Source organism: Elephantulus edwardii, unplaced genomic scaffold (genome assembly GCF_000299155.1).
Source record: "Elephantulus edwardii isolate Elephantulus edwardi_28Jun2011 unplaced genomic scaffold, EleEdw1.0 scaffold00184, whole genome shotgun sequence".
In the NCBI taxonomy this organism is placed as follows: Eukaryota; Metazoa; Chordata; class Mammalia; order Macroscelidea; family Macroscelididae; genus Elephantulus; species Elephantulus edwardii.
The window spans coordinates 2,582,171-2,599,510 of record NW_006399934.1 but is presented as its reverse complement, the minus strand read 5'-3'; the positions used below and the strand labels follow the sequence as shown (position 1 = coordinate 2,599,510).

Below are 17,340 nucleotides of genomic sequence, written 5' to 3'. Positions count from 1 at the left end.
AAAAAAAATAAATCACCATGACCAAGTGGTATTCATAATAGGTATGCAAAGAAAAACAATCAATGTAATTCATCATATTAACAAAGCCAAGAATAAGAACCACATGATTACTCTTTTTCATGGTGCTGCTGAGTCCATTGGCTCCTGCGCCATGAAGTTGAACATCTGTTTCCCAGCCACTTGCTGGAAAAACCTTATTGAAGTGGAGGATGGAGGCAAACTTTGTACATTTTATGAGAAACATATGGCCACAGAAGTTGCTGCTGACTCTTTTGGAGACAAGTGAAAGGGATATGTTGTTCAGATCAGCGGTGGAAATGGCAAACAAGATTTTCCCAGGAAGCAGGGTGCCTGGACCCATGGCGGAGTTCGCCTTCTGTTGAGTAAGGGGCACTCTTGTTACAGACCATGGAGAACTAGAGAGAGGAAGTACATATCTCTCCGGGGTTGCATTGTGGATGCCAATCTGAGTGTTCTCAACTTGGAAATAAACATGGGTGTGAGCTATTATTCTTTTACATCTCTACTTTCTATCTCTGTTTATTGTGAATCAGGAGGTAAGCCAGTATCACTATGGAAATATAGATGATTTTATGCTCACTATATTCTTTGTATATTCTTTGCTGTTTAACTTTTCCATCTTCAAATCCAAGAAATTAAAACAAATTTTTGTCTTTTTTTTTTGCATACTGCACACAAGTGTGTGTAAGTGGTCGTTTTCTTTATTGATTTCTTTCAACCAAAGGAAAATCCAGGTTGATAATGTTCCTTAGTATTTCCTGCATCAGTATACTCTTTGATAGAAATATCTAACCTAGAACCTGTTGGATGATAAACATAAATGAAAGTCAGTTTACTGGGACAGAGCTTGAAATGCTTGAGTAAACAAAGTTTGTGACAATTAAAAATGTACCACTGGCCAGGTAAGTCATCCCTTGCTCTAGTTTATTGTCTTGTACTGTTGTTATAAAGAAACTGATTAAATGTTCTTCATTTTAATCATTTCTCATTTGAACTACTTCTTTATTTTCTTGTTTGTAGATCTTCAGTCTTTTTTGTAGATTATTTAACAGCAATAGTGTGCTTAGGCTTAACTGAAGCAGGTTTATTTTCTTGATGGAAATTGAATTTCTAGTGGCAAGAGGCCTTGACCATAGCAGCTGTATATTTACCATTGGTCTCTCCTGTCCAGTGAAAAGTGAATTGCAGGTAGCTCCCTAAGAAAAGATTTCAAATATAAGAAACGTTTTCACATCAAGAGTAGTTTGATTTTTTTTTTTTATATTGTTCTTTTCCTGCTTTTAGGACAGTCTTCCATTTCCTGAACGACTACCTCATATTCTCCATCTCACACTGTAAACAATGCATTCATCAAATATTCGTCAACAAATGCCTTTTCCCATCTCTGATTTACTTTCCTTCTAACCCTAAATTCATAATGATTTTCATGCGATCTTTCCCATACATTTTATTTTATAACATTGTCATTACAATTTCATCCACTCATTTACATAATTGCCATAAAAAGCAAACTCACTGCCATCTAGTTTGAATCAGCTGATAGCTTATTCTCCAGCAGGGTTTCACAGGTTGTAACTCAAACGGGAAGAGATTGCTCATCTCTCGCTTGAAGAACTGTTGGTGGATTAAAACTGCTAAAAAGGCACCACTTTTGGATTAGCAGAACAGCTCCCTGTGGACTGTATCATTAGTTGTTAGGTGCTGTCAGTCATAGCCACCCTCCAGACGCTGTCCTAACCTGTGCCACCCTTATTACCTCTGAGACTTTTGAGCACATTGCAGCAGATACTGTATCAATCCATATAGTTTGGGGGTTCCTCTCTTTCACTGACTCTCCACCTTCCAAACATGATATCCTTTCCTAGGAATAGTCCCTCTTATGAACATGTCTAAAGTATGTGAGATGAAGCTTCACCATCTTTTCTTCCAAGGACCACTATGGTTGTACTTTCTCCAAAATGTATCTGTTCTTTTGGCAGTCTATGGGATATTCAGCACTCTTCTCCAACACCACTGCTCAAAGACATTGATTCTTTCCCTCTCATCATTTTTAATTGTCCAGTTCGCAGATGCATAGCAGGTGATGGGAAAGACTTGACTTGAATCAGGTGCACCTTACTTGAAACTGGTATAATTGCTCTTCACGACTTTGGCAAGGTCCCTGACAGCAGAATTTCCCAATGCTGTATGTCTCCAGATCTCCTGGCTGCTGGTACCAAGGGTGTTGACTGTGGATCCGAGCAAGATGAAATCATTGGCAGTTTCACTCTCTTCTCCATCTATCATGATGTTGCCTACTGGCCCAGCAGTGAAAACTTTTGTTTTCTTGACTTTGAGATGTATTCCATATTGAATCCTGCTGTCCTTGACCCTCTGCAGCAAGTGCCTCAAGTTTTCTTTCAGGAAGCAAAGTTTTCTCATCTGCATAACACAGGTTGTTGATAATTCTTCCTCCATTCCTGATGCCACATTCTTCTTCATAATGTACACCTTCTTGAATGATTTGCTCAGCATACAGATTGTATAGGTATAGAGAAAGGATACAGCTCTGACACACACCTTTCCTGATTTTAAACAGTGCAAGTGTTCCTTTGCTTTGCTCAGCCAGTAACTTCTTGGTATACATATGTGTTGTTGTTGTATACCTTCAAGCCAGAAATGACTCATAGCTGACCTTCCAGCAGGTTTTCAGAGGCAGTAAATTTCACTGCAGGAGATTTCCCAGCATTCTTCATGGAGCAACTGGTGGATTCAAACCATGTACCTTTGCATTGGCAGTGCAATTCCTTATTCCTGGTGTTGGCTTAGTTCTTTGTCTAGTGAGGAATAGTTTTGTGTCCAGTAGGGTGACTATAAAAAAAAGGAGTTTACGGTAGATCCTATTTGGTATCTACAGAGAAGTTCAAACTGTGGGCTAGACAAATGGCTTTAAATCTTGCTTGCATGTTGGAGTCACTGCCAAAAGAACCAACAAGTTTGCCTGGAAGAAGCACAACCTTGTCTCAGAGGCAAAGATGGTGAGACTTGACTGACAAATTATGAAGCAGCTCTGTGGGGTCACCAGGGTAAAGGAGCTTGGCATGACCAGCACTGTTCTGCAGGTGGGTGTCCTTTCTGATGAGGGTGATGGTGCTTCTTCTGGGAATTAGACCATCTCGCACTCTGCTGTTGGATGCTGCCCCTGCACCATTTGTGTTAGCACCCTCATCTAATCTACCTAAACCAAAACCCTCTGCTCTTCAGGTGATTCAGACCTTTAGTGACCCTACGAGGCTGAAAAATCAGAGAAAGCCAAGAGGGTTTCCAGGGTTGGAAATCTTTGTGAAAGACTGCCATATCTTTCTCCTACCTGAGGGTCCAGTGAGTGGGTCTCCCATTCCCCCCTTTCAGCCAGAAGCAAAGGGCTTTCCCCAACTGTGCCATGATGGCTCCTCTTAACTTGCCTGGAGAAGCGCAAATATGAACCTGGCTGACAAGAGCTTTTGGTACTTCTCTTTGGAAGACTGAAGAATTGATGCTTTTGAGTTGTGCTGTAGAGGAAATTGAATATATCATTGACTGCCCAAAACCCAACAAGTCTGCCTTGAAGCAGTACAGCCTTGCCTTGGAATCAAGTGGTGAGACTCTGTCATCTACTTTGGGCATGTAATGGGGTGGAACCAATCCCTGGAGAAGGACTTCCTGCTTGGAATAGTAGTTGTTGTTATGTGCTGTTGATTCAATTCCAACTCATAGCGACTCTATGAACAACAGCTCTGAACTTTGCCCTGTTCTGTGCCATCCTCATCATCTCTAATATACTTGACCCCATTACTATAGTGACTGTGTCAATCTATCATGTTGAAGGTACTCCCTCTCTTATGATTATTCTCCACCTTTCTGAGCATGATGTCCTTCTCCAAGGCTTGACCACTTGATAACATGCCCAAAGTATGTGAGATGGAGTTTCACCTTCCCTACCTCCAAGCAGCACTCTGATTTCACTTTCTCCATGACAGCCCTGTTTGTTCTCTTGGTAGTTCATGGGATTTTCAATATGCTTCTCCAGCATGACTCAAAGGCATCACTTCTTCTTCTGTCATCCTTAGTCATTGTCCACCTTTCAGATGCATAGCTAGCAATTGAAAAGACCATGACTTGGGTCAGGCACACCTTACTCTTTTAACTGATGCTGTTGCTCTTTAGCACTCTGGAGAGGTCCTTGACTTGCATAGCTGTTTTTCACAGTAGCTCTACTCTGTAGACTCCAGACTGGCTTGAAGTTCTGGTTCACTAAGTGGGACTTGGTGAAGGGAAGTTTTCCTAGGCCTGGTGCTGTGGGTAGTGTCTTTCTGAGCCTTCATCTGTGTGGGGTTGGCATTGATCTTTTCTTATGTATTTTTTTTTAAAGCCAGAGCCCTGGCGCCCTGATGTCCTCAGTGGATCTCAGGGTTTCTTGACCATGCTCTCTACCTAGGGAGGTCCTTGGTGTAGTGACTGCGGCCAGAGCTGTGACCAGTGTGGTGGCTGTGGCCAGGAATGAGGCTTTTCCCAATCTCTTCAGTATTCTTTTGGGTCTCCCTGCAGATATTCCAGTTCTATTGCACCTATTCCTGCTGCACTCCTGTGCAGGTTTTGTCCACTTATTTTCCTTCCTACAGCAAGCCTGGTTTGCCTCTTTGAATGGCTCACAAGATTCTTTGCTGTCTCTCAGGAGACTTCTAACACACTGTTTAAAAGGTGATTTCAGGCCACAGGAAGCACCAGTGCTCACAGTGCAGCCCCCTCCAAGTGGTTAGCAGGCCCAGTCAGCAGCTTCCTTCCCACTTAGGTCCTCAGGTTACAATGAGGATTCCATCACAAATGTGTTCATTTGTGTCTTAGTGCTCAGGGTGAGGGCGGGGGTAGGGGGTGAGGCGGGGTACAAGACAGAGTGTGGGGATGAGGCTGGGGGGTAGATGGTGGGGAGTAGTAGGGTGCGGCGGCACAGGGTTAAGGGGTGGCGGGTATAGAGGATGGCTTCCAATAACCATAAACTTATGAGGACCCCAGGCCACAACCAACCTTTCTCCTACCGGATAGATCAACTTGCACACTGAGGAAGGGAAAATCTGAAGGCCAAGGTATTCTTTTGGTGACATTTCTGGACCCTCCCCTGTGCCCGGCATCTTGTTCACTTGAGGGTTCTCATCCCTCTTGATCCTGCCTATCTGCCCAAGAGTAACTCTCATTTTTCCATATGCTCGTGTCCCCTTCCCAGCATCTCTTCTCACCTCCACTCTCATGTCTTTGCCCTCCTCTCTCCCTGTTACTTCCTGTTTTCAGTTGTTTCTGGATTTGCTTCTAGAGTGCCCTCCCCCTCTCCCTCCACACCCTTCCTGTCCCTGCTCAGTGGCCATTTCAGACAAGAACTCTCCATGCCTCCCTCCTTTTTCTCCTCCTAACTTTCTGGTGGTACCTTTGCCCAGCAGGTCCCTCTCCATCTCCATTTAGTTTAGTGTTTTGCTGCCCTGACTTTCCTCAGGGATGCCCTGCACGAAGTCCTACTGTTAGAACAGGGGAGTTCTGAACTGATTGTGGCCCTAAGAACCCTGTGAAGCATCTAGTCCACAGACTGCCTCCCACCCCCACCCCTGTAGGGAAGTGTCTGCTCCTGGCTTTCTCTTCCCACAGGATTTGATCCGCTCGACTTGTTCCAAGCCTAAAGGCTTCATTCCAAACCTAATCATTTATGACCTTATTTCTTCACCTCTAAGATGCTGGACACCCTTCTTTCTTTGTCTCTCAGCACCTGCGCTTCCGTCTCTGGGACCTGCCATCTTTCTCTGCAGCCAGACAAAGAAGTCACACCTCCTCCTCTGGGTGCATTGCAATCACGAACAGAGGTCCTCATCTGCCTCTTCCCCTGATCTCACTGTACAGACTCAATTTCATCCCGGTCCCATGCTCTGGGGCTCTGGTGACCTAGTGTTAAGAAGCTATGCAGTAATCCCAAAAACTGATGCGAATCCACCAGCTGCTCCACAGGGGAAAAATGGCAGTCTCCTCCCTTGTGATTGACTCTATTTTTCATAGGCAGAAAACTTGCTGGAGGGTCATACAACCACCACCACCTTTCTCTTCACTAGCTCTGACACCTCATCACCATCTCCCTTCCCCCTTTTCCTCTTCTACCTCCCTCTCTCTCCCAGGCCCTACATTGCTTTTGGTCCAACTCCTTGGCCTTCACTCTCCTACTTTGCTTTCCTAATCCCACTGGTCTCTCTATGCCTCATATTACTGACCCAAATCCTCAGTTTTCATCAAATTGGTTCTAGGCTTTCTTCATAGGGCGTTCTGGTGTCATCTGGCATTTTATGTTGTGTTGCTAATCAATAGGCTGGTGGCTTGAATCCACTAGCCGCTCCATGAGTGGAAGATGAGAAGGCTCCTCCCTTGGAAACTCAGTGGTACATCGCTATGAATCAGGACCAACTTGATGGTAGTGGGTTTGGGTTTTAGCCTTTCTTCATAATAAGCCTTCTCCTAGAATTTCCCCCTTCTTCTGTGATGGTTTTCTCACCCTAACCATTTGTGAATATGAATTCTCTCCACCTCAACAGGCACATACCTGTGTCATTCTTAGGGAGAGTCAGTATGGGAGAATTAACAATTAAACATTGTTGTTGTGTACTGTGAAGTTGGAACTGACCCAAAGCTGAACTTACTGTGGGTTTTCAGAGGCGGTTAATCACAGGGGAGGAGATTGCCTGTTCTCTTGCGGAGCAACTGGTGGATTTGAACTGCATGCTTTTGGGATTGCAGCGCAGCTTCTTGCCACCAAGCCACCAGTGCTCTCTAATTAAACATTAGATGTGCAGTTATGTCTAGGGTGGAGTTTCATCGATGGTTTCCTCCTCCCCTAGGACTCCACAGTTTTCATTATAACATCAGCATACACATCCAGTATAGATCTGTGCTATCACGATTCTTCATTGAGGAATATGTGGATGGAGAACACTTCTTGCACTATGACAGTGAGAAAGACCAAGCAGAACCCCGTGGTCCATGGGCAGAAGGCTGCCTGAGAAATAAGACCTGGAATACCCAGACCAAAGACTTGAACGACATGGGGAAGACTCTCAGAATGATTGTGGCAGATTTCTTGGAGCTGGACCATCAGAAAAGAGGTGAGACGAGGGAGGGGACAGAGGCGTGTGAGGGCTTCCCTGAAAGGTTTGGGGGTGAGAGCTGGAGACCTGCCTCTTCCCACTGAATTTTGTTGGGATATAGTGATAAGAATGGAATTCTAAGGGAGTTCTGGTAGCCTAGTGGCAAAGAAGTTGCACAGCAATCCCAGAGGTATGCAGTTCAAATCCACCAGATGCTCTGCTGGAGAAGGAGGGACAATCTCCTTCTGTACCAGTCAGATCCGATTTGACGGTACACACACACAAATAATAATAATAATAATAAAAAGAATGGGATTCCAGAAATTCAGCCAGCGTATGGGCTGTTTTTTTTGGGGGGGGGGGAATAGTTTGAGGGCAAAAGGGAAGAGTCTTTTGGGCTAAAGTTTCTCACTCTGGATGAAAGAGGCAGAAGGACCCAAGAGCGAAGAAGTCACTTCTGGGTGGGGGCAGATTTGCATTCCTTCCAGGAGATGCGAGGCTGTGAGATCATGAAAGACAACACCACCAGGGCCTTCCGAGAATTCTATTTTGATGGAGAGCACTTTTTATCCTACAAACCGGGGACTCAGAAATTCATGGTGCTCAGTTCCTCATCCCAGGCCTGGGCTCTGAAAATCAAGGAGTCCTGGGATAAAGATGAGAATAAACACAAGGATTACAATTACCAAGTGAAAGTGGACACTTGTAAAAGGCTGCGGAACCTGGCCTCCTGCAGAGACTTCACAGAGAAAACAGGTACTGACCCTGGAGAAGGGCCCTCATCCCCTTGGGCCCCCCTCATTCTGTGTTACCTGAGGGAACCTTCCCTGTCCTGTGGGATCCATGATGCTTTGTTGGCACTTTGTGTTCTGAGTTGCTTGTTCTATTAAAGGTACTAAGTCAGTAAAGAGACACAGATGGGAAAGCAGTGCGTCCCCAGACAGAACATTGACCTGGGAAGGTGAGTGTTAGCCCCCTTTGTCTGGGAGGGCCTCATAACCATGACCCTGCCCCATCTGGCTGCCAGCCTGCCTCAGCCTGGAGAGATCCTTCTTACCCTCTAGTTGTTTTCCCTCCAGCATCAACATGTGTATACAGAAAAGGATCCTAACCTGAGTCCCCATTTTCCTGCCAGTATTAGGAATTATGATCCCAGGGTCCCAAACACACAGTAAGCAGCATGGAGTCAGAGGGCTGGTGGGTGAATGTGGCCTCAGCCTGAGCAGGAACGTGACAAGGACCACCCCTGTTCTGTCTCACTCAGACTTGGAGGCAAAGCTTGGTCACATGGCTCACTGGTTCTAACCTCTCTCTTTCCAGTGTCCCCAGTGGTGAATGTGAACCACAGTGACATCACGGAGGACAATGTCACCCTGATGTGCTGCACTTCCTGTTTTTATCCCCGGAATATCTCACTGACCTGGCTGCAGGATGGGAACCCTCTGAGCCTGGACTCCCAGTCCCGTGGGTCTGTCCTGCCTCGTGCAAATGGAACCTATGAGACCTGCATGTCCGTAAAGGTTCCCCAAGGAAAGGAACAGATGTACAGCTGCTGCCTTGTGGAACACAATGGGAAGAACAGTACACACCCAGTGGCCGTTGGTGAGCACGGGCAACCCTGGAGGGCTCTGACCCTGGGACTTAGATTTGTTATGTACTATTGAGTTGACTGTCTAGTGGGTTTTCAGAGGCAGTAAATCACAGTGGAGGAGATTGCTCATCTTTTTTCTGGAGATCAGCTAATGGATTCAAGCCAAATGTTTTTTGGGTTGCCAGCACAACTCCTTACCATTCAGTCCCAAATCTCCTCGTTAGGAACTCGTTGTTGTGTACCATAGAGTCGGAACCAACTCGTATCTGACTCCAGTGGGCTTTCAGAGGCAGTAAATCACAGCAGAGGAGAGTGTCAGTCTTTCTCCCCTGGAACAGCTGGTGGATTTGAACTGTGAGCCTTTGAAATTGCAGCGTAACTTCTTACCACCAGGGCTCCTTGTCAGGGACAGGGAGGCGGAAAAAGAAAAGGCTTGAGGGTCAAAAGTCCCTAGAGTATAATTAAGTCCTTTTTTAGGAGGACACTGGATGAAATGGCCTATCATTCTTCTTTGTGTTGCTGTTGTTGTTGGTTTGGCTGCCTTTGCACTTTATGACGTTTGGTGTTACAAGAAGAAAGAAGCACATACGGAAATCTCAGGTGAGAAAACTGCAGCATGGATGGGAGGAGGAGGGTCTTTGCCAGGATGGAATGTTCTCTCCTCCGTGGCTCTTGGATAAAGGTGGAAAGTGAGTGTGTCCTGTCTCAGTAGGGGCATTTGTCAGGAACAGGTGACAGGCATGTGCTGACTTTTCCTTTATATTATTTTATTGATATCTTAATGAAAGATTATGGAGAACTTGGTTTTTCATTCATTCATTCATTCATTCATTCATTCATTCATTCTTGCACATTTCCTCCTTGCTCACTCCCCCCCTCCCCGCCATGTGCTGACTTTTCAAAAAGTCCTCCTTAAATTTTCATGTTCAAAAGTACTTTGTGTGCATATACTCAGGTTAATTAGAATCCCAGTGGATTAGTGAAACATTCAACAACAAGGGAGGCCTGAGTGCAGCCTGGTGAGTGTACAGGGTAAGAGGAGATGGGGTCTCCATGAGCAAGGATAGCCCCTGGGTCACGACAGACTCGGACTCTGTGGTGGCCGTGTTTTCTTAGATGGGCCATTGGTCATCCTGAATCTTCCAGCTAGGGTCTGCTGGCTCAGGGTGTGGTGGGTGGGGCTGGAAAGGCACAGAGCTGTGTATGGAGGTTGGTGCTTGGAGTCGAATCAGGCCACTTCCGTGTATGTCTGAGCATCTACAGGTGAGGAAGATGAAGGATTCAGGGAGAAAAGGAACTACATGTCACCAACATCCAGGACTAGGAGAACGTGGAGTAGGCGCCTCATTTTTGGAAGTCCTTTCACTCTGTTAGGGCTCAGTTAGAGGGAAGATACTGAGATTCTGCCCTTGGGTCTCATCCTTGAGTCCTGCCATCTTTTCCCTTGCATCGTGGGGAAACAAGCAGGAACAAGTGACAATATAGATATAGTACTGAGAGGAAGACTAGCAAGGTCTGGGAAAGTGGGGTGGGAGGCAGAAAAAAGTGGAGATGAAGACAAGGTAAATCCATTTTAGGGGAGTAGAAAAGAGGCTATAAGGGATTAGAACCCAATTTCCTGCAGATCTTGAATGCCCCTGATTTTTCTGGATGGTTTTCTATGTTCCATTTGTCTCCAGAGTCGATGAAGCTACCACACCTGAATGGCCAGCAGAGGGAGCAAGCAGAGCACAATGGTGCAGCTGGTCTCTCCATCTCTGCTCTCAGCTCAGTGTGCTGAGTCATCTGGGTAAGCTAAGGCCTGGCCATTTTAACTCATGGTGAATCCATGCATCATGCAGAATAGAGCTTTTCTCTATTCTGTTTTCCCTCTGTGGTTTTCAAGGGAAACCATCCCTTTCCCTCCCTCCTTCCCTCCCTTCTTCCTTTTGCTCCTTTTCTTTCCTTCCTTCCTCCCTCCCTCCCTCCTTTCTTCCTTCTCTCCTTCTTTCCTTTTTTCTTTCTTTCTTTCCTCCTTTCTTTCTTAGAAGGGACTTTCTTGCCGCAGTTGTGGCAGAACGCCAATACAGAGGCTTTCTGTTTTGTCAGGTCCCTTTATTTTTTTAAAAAAGAGAGGCTATAAAATAGAAGACTTACTTTAATGTTCTTTCAACACAAACATAGAGCACCAGTTTGTGACACTGTATTTGAAACAGACTACCATGCACTGTTTAGCGCATTTTTGGTCCACAGATTCTCATACTCACAGCTCCCTCTCCTTAGCTTATTGCTAGCTGACCTGGACTCTAAGGTCTCTAACTTCCTATCACACTCATGTGTCCATACTGGGTCTATGAAATTTTTAAAAAAAATATTGTTAAATGTTCTTTTCTTTTATTGTAATTTCAGTGAAAATTTATAAACTAGGTTGGGTTTTCATACAATTATTACTGTATGTTTTGTTTTATAACATTAACTAATAGCACCATGAAGCCAAAGCAGAGGGAAGAATCCAAGATATTAAAGAGCTGAACAGAAGATTTCAAAAGGCAGCATGGAAAGACAGAGTAAAATATTACAATGAAATGTGCAAGAAGCTGGAATCAGAAAATCAAAAGGGCCAAACTTGCTCAGCATTGCTTAAGCTCAAGGAACTGAAGAACAAATTCAAAGCTTGAGTTGCTATACTTAAGGATGCTTTGGGAAGAATATTAAACAATACAGGAATTATTAAAAGAAGAGGGAAAGAGTATACAGAGTCACTGTAGCAAAAGGAATTGGCAGACACAGAAGAATTTCATGAAATAACATATGAGCAAGAGCCCATGGTGATGAAGGAAGAAGTTTACACTGCTTTGAAGGAATTGGCAAAAAATAAGGCCCCAGGAATTGATGATATACCAATTAATGTATTTCAACTAACAGATTCTGCCACAGATATGCTCACCAAGTTGTGCCAAGAAATCTGGAGGACAACCACCTAGCCAACTCACTAGAAGAGATCTATATTTGTTCCCATTCCAAAGAAAGGTGACCCAACAGAGTGTGGAAATTATTGAACAATATCATCCATATCACATGCAAGCAAGATTCTGCTGAAGATTATCCAAAAATGATTGGAACAGCACATCAGCAGAGAACTGCCAGAAGTCCAGGCTGGGTTTAGATAGGGCCGTGGTAGTAGAAATATTGTAGCTAATGTTAGATGAATCTTGGCTGAAAGCAGGGAATACCAGAGGAATGTTTATTTGTGTTTCATTGATTATGCAAAGGTGCGTGACTGTGTGGATCACAACAAATTGTGTCTGACTCTGAAAAGAATGGGAATCCCAGAACACTTAATTGTACTAAAGTGAAACCTATACTTGGACAAAAAGGTCATTGTCAGAACAGAGCAAGAAAACACTGCATGGTTCAAAATTGGGAAGGGTGTACGCCAGGGATGAGTCCTATATCCATACCTTTTCAACCTATATACAGAACAGATTATGCGGGAGTTTGGGCTCTATGAGGAGAAATGTGGCATCAGGATTGGTGGAAGATCCATCAACAATCTGTGTTATGCAGATGACACAACTCGCTTGCTGAACTAAGGAGGACCTAAAGCGCTTGCTGCAGAAGGTCAAGGACTGCAGCCTTCAATATGGATTGAGGCTCAATATCAAGAAGACAAAGATTCTCACCACTGGGCCAATTGGCAGCATCAGGATGGGTGGTGAGGAGACTGAGATTGTTCACAGCTTTAGTTTGCTTGGCTCCACTGTCAACACTCTTGGCACCAGCAGCCAGGAAATTAAAAGACGTATTGCCATGGGAAAGCCTGCAGTTAGGGCTTCTCCAGAGTACTGAAGAGCTATGGTGTCACTCTGGAGACTAAAGTGCACCTGATACAGGCCATGGTATTTGCAATCACTTGTTATGCATCAGAGAGCAGGACAATGACTAGGGAAGATAGAAGATTTGATGCCTTTGAGCTGTGGTGCTGGAGAAGAGTATTGAATATATCATGGACTGCTAAGAAAAGGTTAAACCAGGCTGCTCCTTGGAGGCAAGGATTCTGAGGCTTTGTCTGACATACTTTGGACATGTTGCAAGGAGGAACCAGTCCTTGGAGAAGGATGTCATGCTTGGGAGGGTGGAGGGACAGCACAGGAGAGGAAGGCCCTCTATGAGGTGGATTGATTCAATGACTGGGGTAATCGGAATGGGTGTGTCTGAGACAGTGAGATTGGCACAGGATAGAGCAGGGTTTAGGGCTGTTGTACATAGGGTCACTGTGAGTCACAGGTGACTCGATGGCACATAACAACAACAACAACAATGGCTGATCCTCCAGTAGATTTTCAGAGTTTATAAACTGCCTGAGTAGAGTTTGCCTATCTTTCTCCCTCCGAGCAGCCAGTGGATTCAATCAGCCTGCTTTGGAGTTGACAGCACAACTCCTTACCTCCTAGGTAACAAGAGTTCCCTCTTATCACAACTGTTACAGTTTAATTAGATTAATTAATTAACTAATTAAACTAGTTAATTAATTAGTGTCTGATCATGCTCTTATTGTTGTTGTTTCCCCCCTCCCCTTTTATGACTGTACAAAAACTTTTCTTAATTTGCACTGGGAGTTGGGCCTCTCACTAATAGCAAACCTCAGAGTTTATAAGAGGCTCACAGGCCATTTATTTGTGGTACATGTGGTTTGTGAACCTCAAGAGCTGGCTGTATAGGAGAGAGACTCAAATCCCAACTTAACAAGGAAGTGCTCCTGTGGCAAGAACCCTCTCCTTTTGAAGTTGAAGTCTGAGAGGACCAACAGGCCACACAACCACATCACAGGCTTTCTCTGTTAGTTCAATCCCTGATCTTCAGTCTGTGATGTAGCACAGACTGTAGGAAAGAACCAATATGGTTTTTTTTATTTTTCCAAATTTGACAGATATATCTCCCAACAGACCAAGGAAATCACAGAGAATGCTGGCATGTTTCTAAAAAGACTCCAAAGCCCCAAATTTAAGAAACAAGCACAAAATAGGCAGTTTGGTTGGCTCCAACATGAAAACCGAACTAACATACACTCTAAAAGGCACAAGGCAAAAAGGCTTCTCTGATCAACCCTGTGTCCATTCCACCGACTCTTATTACTGAATAAGTATGTGCATTACCCACTTGTCTTTTTGCAAGACAAACTTACTGCGTAAAAATATGCCTTAGCATGTTACAGGTACTTCTTCCACCTCAAAGATACCTACACTTACCCCTTTCCAGTCTTCTACATAATTTAGTATTCAGAATTTTACTGTGTAAACTGTTGTGAAATTAGTATTTAACACGAATACCTTACAAAACAATTTGGAAATATTATTTTGAGGGTGTTGTTTCCAAACAGTGAGTGATGCCTGAGGCCTGTGAAGAAGGCCCCAATGTATTTATCACTGATTTCTCTCCTAACAGGCTGCTGCTGGCCCTGCACCTGGCTGGGCTGCTTCAACAGCAGGAACATGGACCAGAATTTGGTTGCCCTCTGACCTGGCCGTTTCTGCCATTCAGCGTGTCAAAATCAGCCTGACCATCTACATCATCTACTTGAATGAGAAATGGACTGTAAAAGGCTCTCAGGGAAAATTATCCTTCTGGGTATCTCTAAAGCACAAAGCTGAAAGGTAAGCTCCTCATCAGGTTTAGTGTAGGGAACACTGTGTTTGAGTGGGAAACTTGTATCCTTTCTCCTACAGATGTCTTTTCTTCCCTTTTAATTCAACAGTTACTGAATGACTCAGGCCCAGCCAAACAAGAAGGTTGTTATGTGTGATCTAATAGAGGCCTTACCTCCCGTGAAATGCACATCTGCAACACTGAGCTTTTTTAGGGCACCTTCAAACATCAGAGCCCCAGATTGGTTCTGATAAAGTGTAAGCAATACATTTTTTGTAGTATGTGCCAATGAGTTTTCAGATTAATGAGGCTGGACTTTTGAGCAGGAGGTGAGTGGGAGTCCCAGCCACACCTTAGGACCACCTATAGACTCCTCAGGGACTCACTGGCAGTGCTGTCACTGTAAAGCCAGAGGGTTGTGGGTGCTTCTGAGAATGTTACTTTTGGCAGCCTCAGCCATTAGTGACATTCTTTAGACTGGGTGTTATGCCAAGGAGAGGGTGCTCAAAAAAGGAAGTGGAACTGGGCTGAAGGCCAGTGGCTTCACTGAGAGCAGGGATTCGACATCTGCTCACATAGGCCCCTATCTGAGCTGCACAGAAATCTTTGGCCTGAAAGGACACGTGTTGCATTCTCTGATTCCTTTATTGCTAGTGTTGAGATTCTCACCAGTGTATGAGAATTCCAATCTCCTCCCACCTTGCCAGCATTTGTTGATGGAGTGAGATGATATCTCATTGTTGTTTTGATTTAATGGGTAATATGACAACTCATGATTGTTTTGATATGTATCTGGGATAAAAGCTTACTGTTGTTTATGTCTTGGAGAAAGTGCAGCCTGAGTGCTTTTGGTGTGCAAAGATGACAAAGTTTCTCTCACATATGTTGTTCCTTGGAAAAGGACATCATGCTTGGAAAGGTAGAGGGTCAGCAAAAGAGAGGAAGGCCCTCGCTGAGGTGTATTGACACATTGGTGACTGCAGTAATATTTCAAGTGCACCAGAAATGATGAGGATGGCACAGGGTAGGATAAAGTTCAGCTCTGTTGTTCTTAAGTTCATACTTGTCTTGAGGGCACCTGACAACAACAAAACAAAAGCTGATGAGAGAGCTCTGGTTTTATAGTCTAGAGAGAACTGTATTGATGGTCAAAAGCCCTTGCCTCGCCAAAGGTTCAAATCCACCAGCTTTAGGGGAGAAAGCTTGGTGATCTTATGTGATTTATAACCTTAGAAACCTGCTGGTGGGTTAGCAATGAGTTGGTTCTTTCTGTCTTGACAGTAAAGGCTTGACGTGATTAGCTTATGATAGAGGTCTGGTGGGCTGCTTCATAGTGTGTTGTGGTGCTGTCCTAAAGGCAGCACCTGTGTGAGGTTCAAATTCACCAGCAGCTCCTCAGAATAAAGATGGACAATCTCCTCCCAGAAACCTACTGGAGGGTCATCTATGAGTTGGTTCCACCACAAAGGCATTGAGTTTTAAGTTTTAATAGCTAATAATATTAAGTATTTCTTAGAAATGTATATTTGTTGGCCATCTGAATATTTTTTGGTGAAGTGTGTTTATGTCACCTAAAAATTATGTAATCGGATTCGTTCGGTTTTTTGAGGGGCTAGAGTTTTTAAGAAATCTTAAAGATTACTCTGTTGTCTGGTATGTCATTGCTAAATGTTGTTTTCCAGTCTGTGATTTTTTCTTTACCCTTTCAGAGAAGCCTTTTTTAAACCCCTAGGATCCAATTCTTAGAAAATTCCAATAGTCTAAATTTATCACATGCCAATTGTGTGTTTTTGTTTGTATTTGACAGTTTATTTATGCCTACATTTACTCTGACTTTTTTTTTTAAGTTATGGGACTTTATGCAAATAAATACTTGATTTCAAAGAAACATTTAATGTAAAAACAAATACTCACTTGAACAGAATTATTTTTTTCTTCTATAATTATATTTTATTAACAGAATTATTTTTTTAACATCATTTGTTCCTTTCAAATGATTTGTCATCTTACATTTCTTCCGAATCTCATATCAAGGGTACAAAAGAAAACGAGAATGGGCGAGCTCTGGTGGCCTAGTGGCAAGAAGCTGCACTGTAATCTCAGAGGTGAGCGTTTCGAATCCACCAGATGCTCTGCTGGAGAAGGAGGAACAATCTCCTCCTGTACCAGTCAGATCTGATTTGATGGTACACACACAAAATAATGAAATTTAAAAAAATTTTAAAAAAAGAGAATGGGCAGTCTCCCCTGTGCAATTAACTGTCTCTGAAAACCCACCCGAGGGCCAGTGATGGGTCATTTCTGAGTCTAGGGTGCACAACATCAACTAGAAACAAAGGATTGTTTTCAGCTTTTGTAAGATATAAGTTGACTCAACAAAAGTAATCTTATCACTATTTGGCGGGGGGGAAGAGAATCACCAAAGTTTTGTGCAAATCATGTTGGCCTCCTTTTACATACTAAGAGCATAACTGCTTAAGAAATGACATAACAAATGATTTCACATCTATGTCTCTCCTAAGATAATGCATTTTTTAATTACATTATGTGCACCGCTTTAGCATATTAAAGCCCAAAAGAAAAGCTTGAGGTCCACTATCCAGAGGCATAATCAGAATTTACCCATTTATTGAACTTATGAAATCAAGGAGTCTGTAATGAAAACTATAGTTTCCCTGTTCTCTTTATTTATTTCCCACACTATAAAAACATTTTAGTGTAGTGTCTGTATAGTGCATGAGACAGGACAGTAAGACACTCATCAGGACAGGCTGTGACGAATATGGCAAAACAAGTGAAAAATGCTTATTAAAGTGATGCAAAGGAGGCATGGCTGGTGAAAGATAAGAGATAGGCTGTGTAAAGGAGTTAAAGACAAAAGGAAAGAAGAAAGGGGGGAAACAACCCAGCAATTCCACTACTGGGAATATACTCTGAAGAGACCATAGCTGACATCCAAGCAGATATATGCAC

At 43.7% G+C, this 17,340-nt stretch overlaps 1 protein-coding gene across 1 annotated transcript; it reads left to right on the top strand.

The window, feature by feature from the left end:
- The first annotated feature begins 3,480 nt into the window (after positions 1-3,480).
- On the top strand, positions 3,481-14,240 carry LOC102867767 (MHC class I polypeptide-related sequence B-like). The gene is made up of 5 exons (XM_006896272.1): positions 3,481-3,506; positions 6,934-7,169; positions 7,623-7,907; positions 8,472-8,753; positions 14,167-14,240. Exons 1-5 carry the CDS (start codon positions 3,481-3,483, stop codon positions 14,238-14,240), a joined length of 903 nt encoding a protein of 300 aa, XP_006896334.1.
- Positions 14,241-17,340: the final 3,100 nt, after the last annotated feature.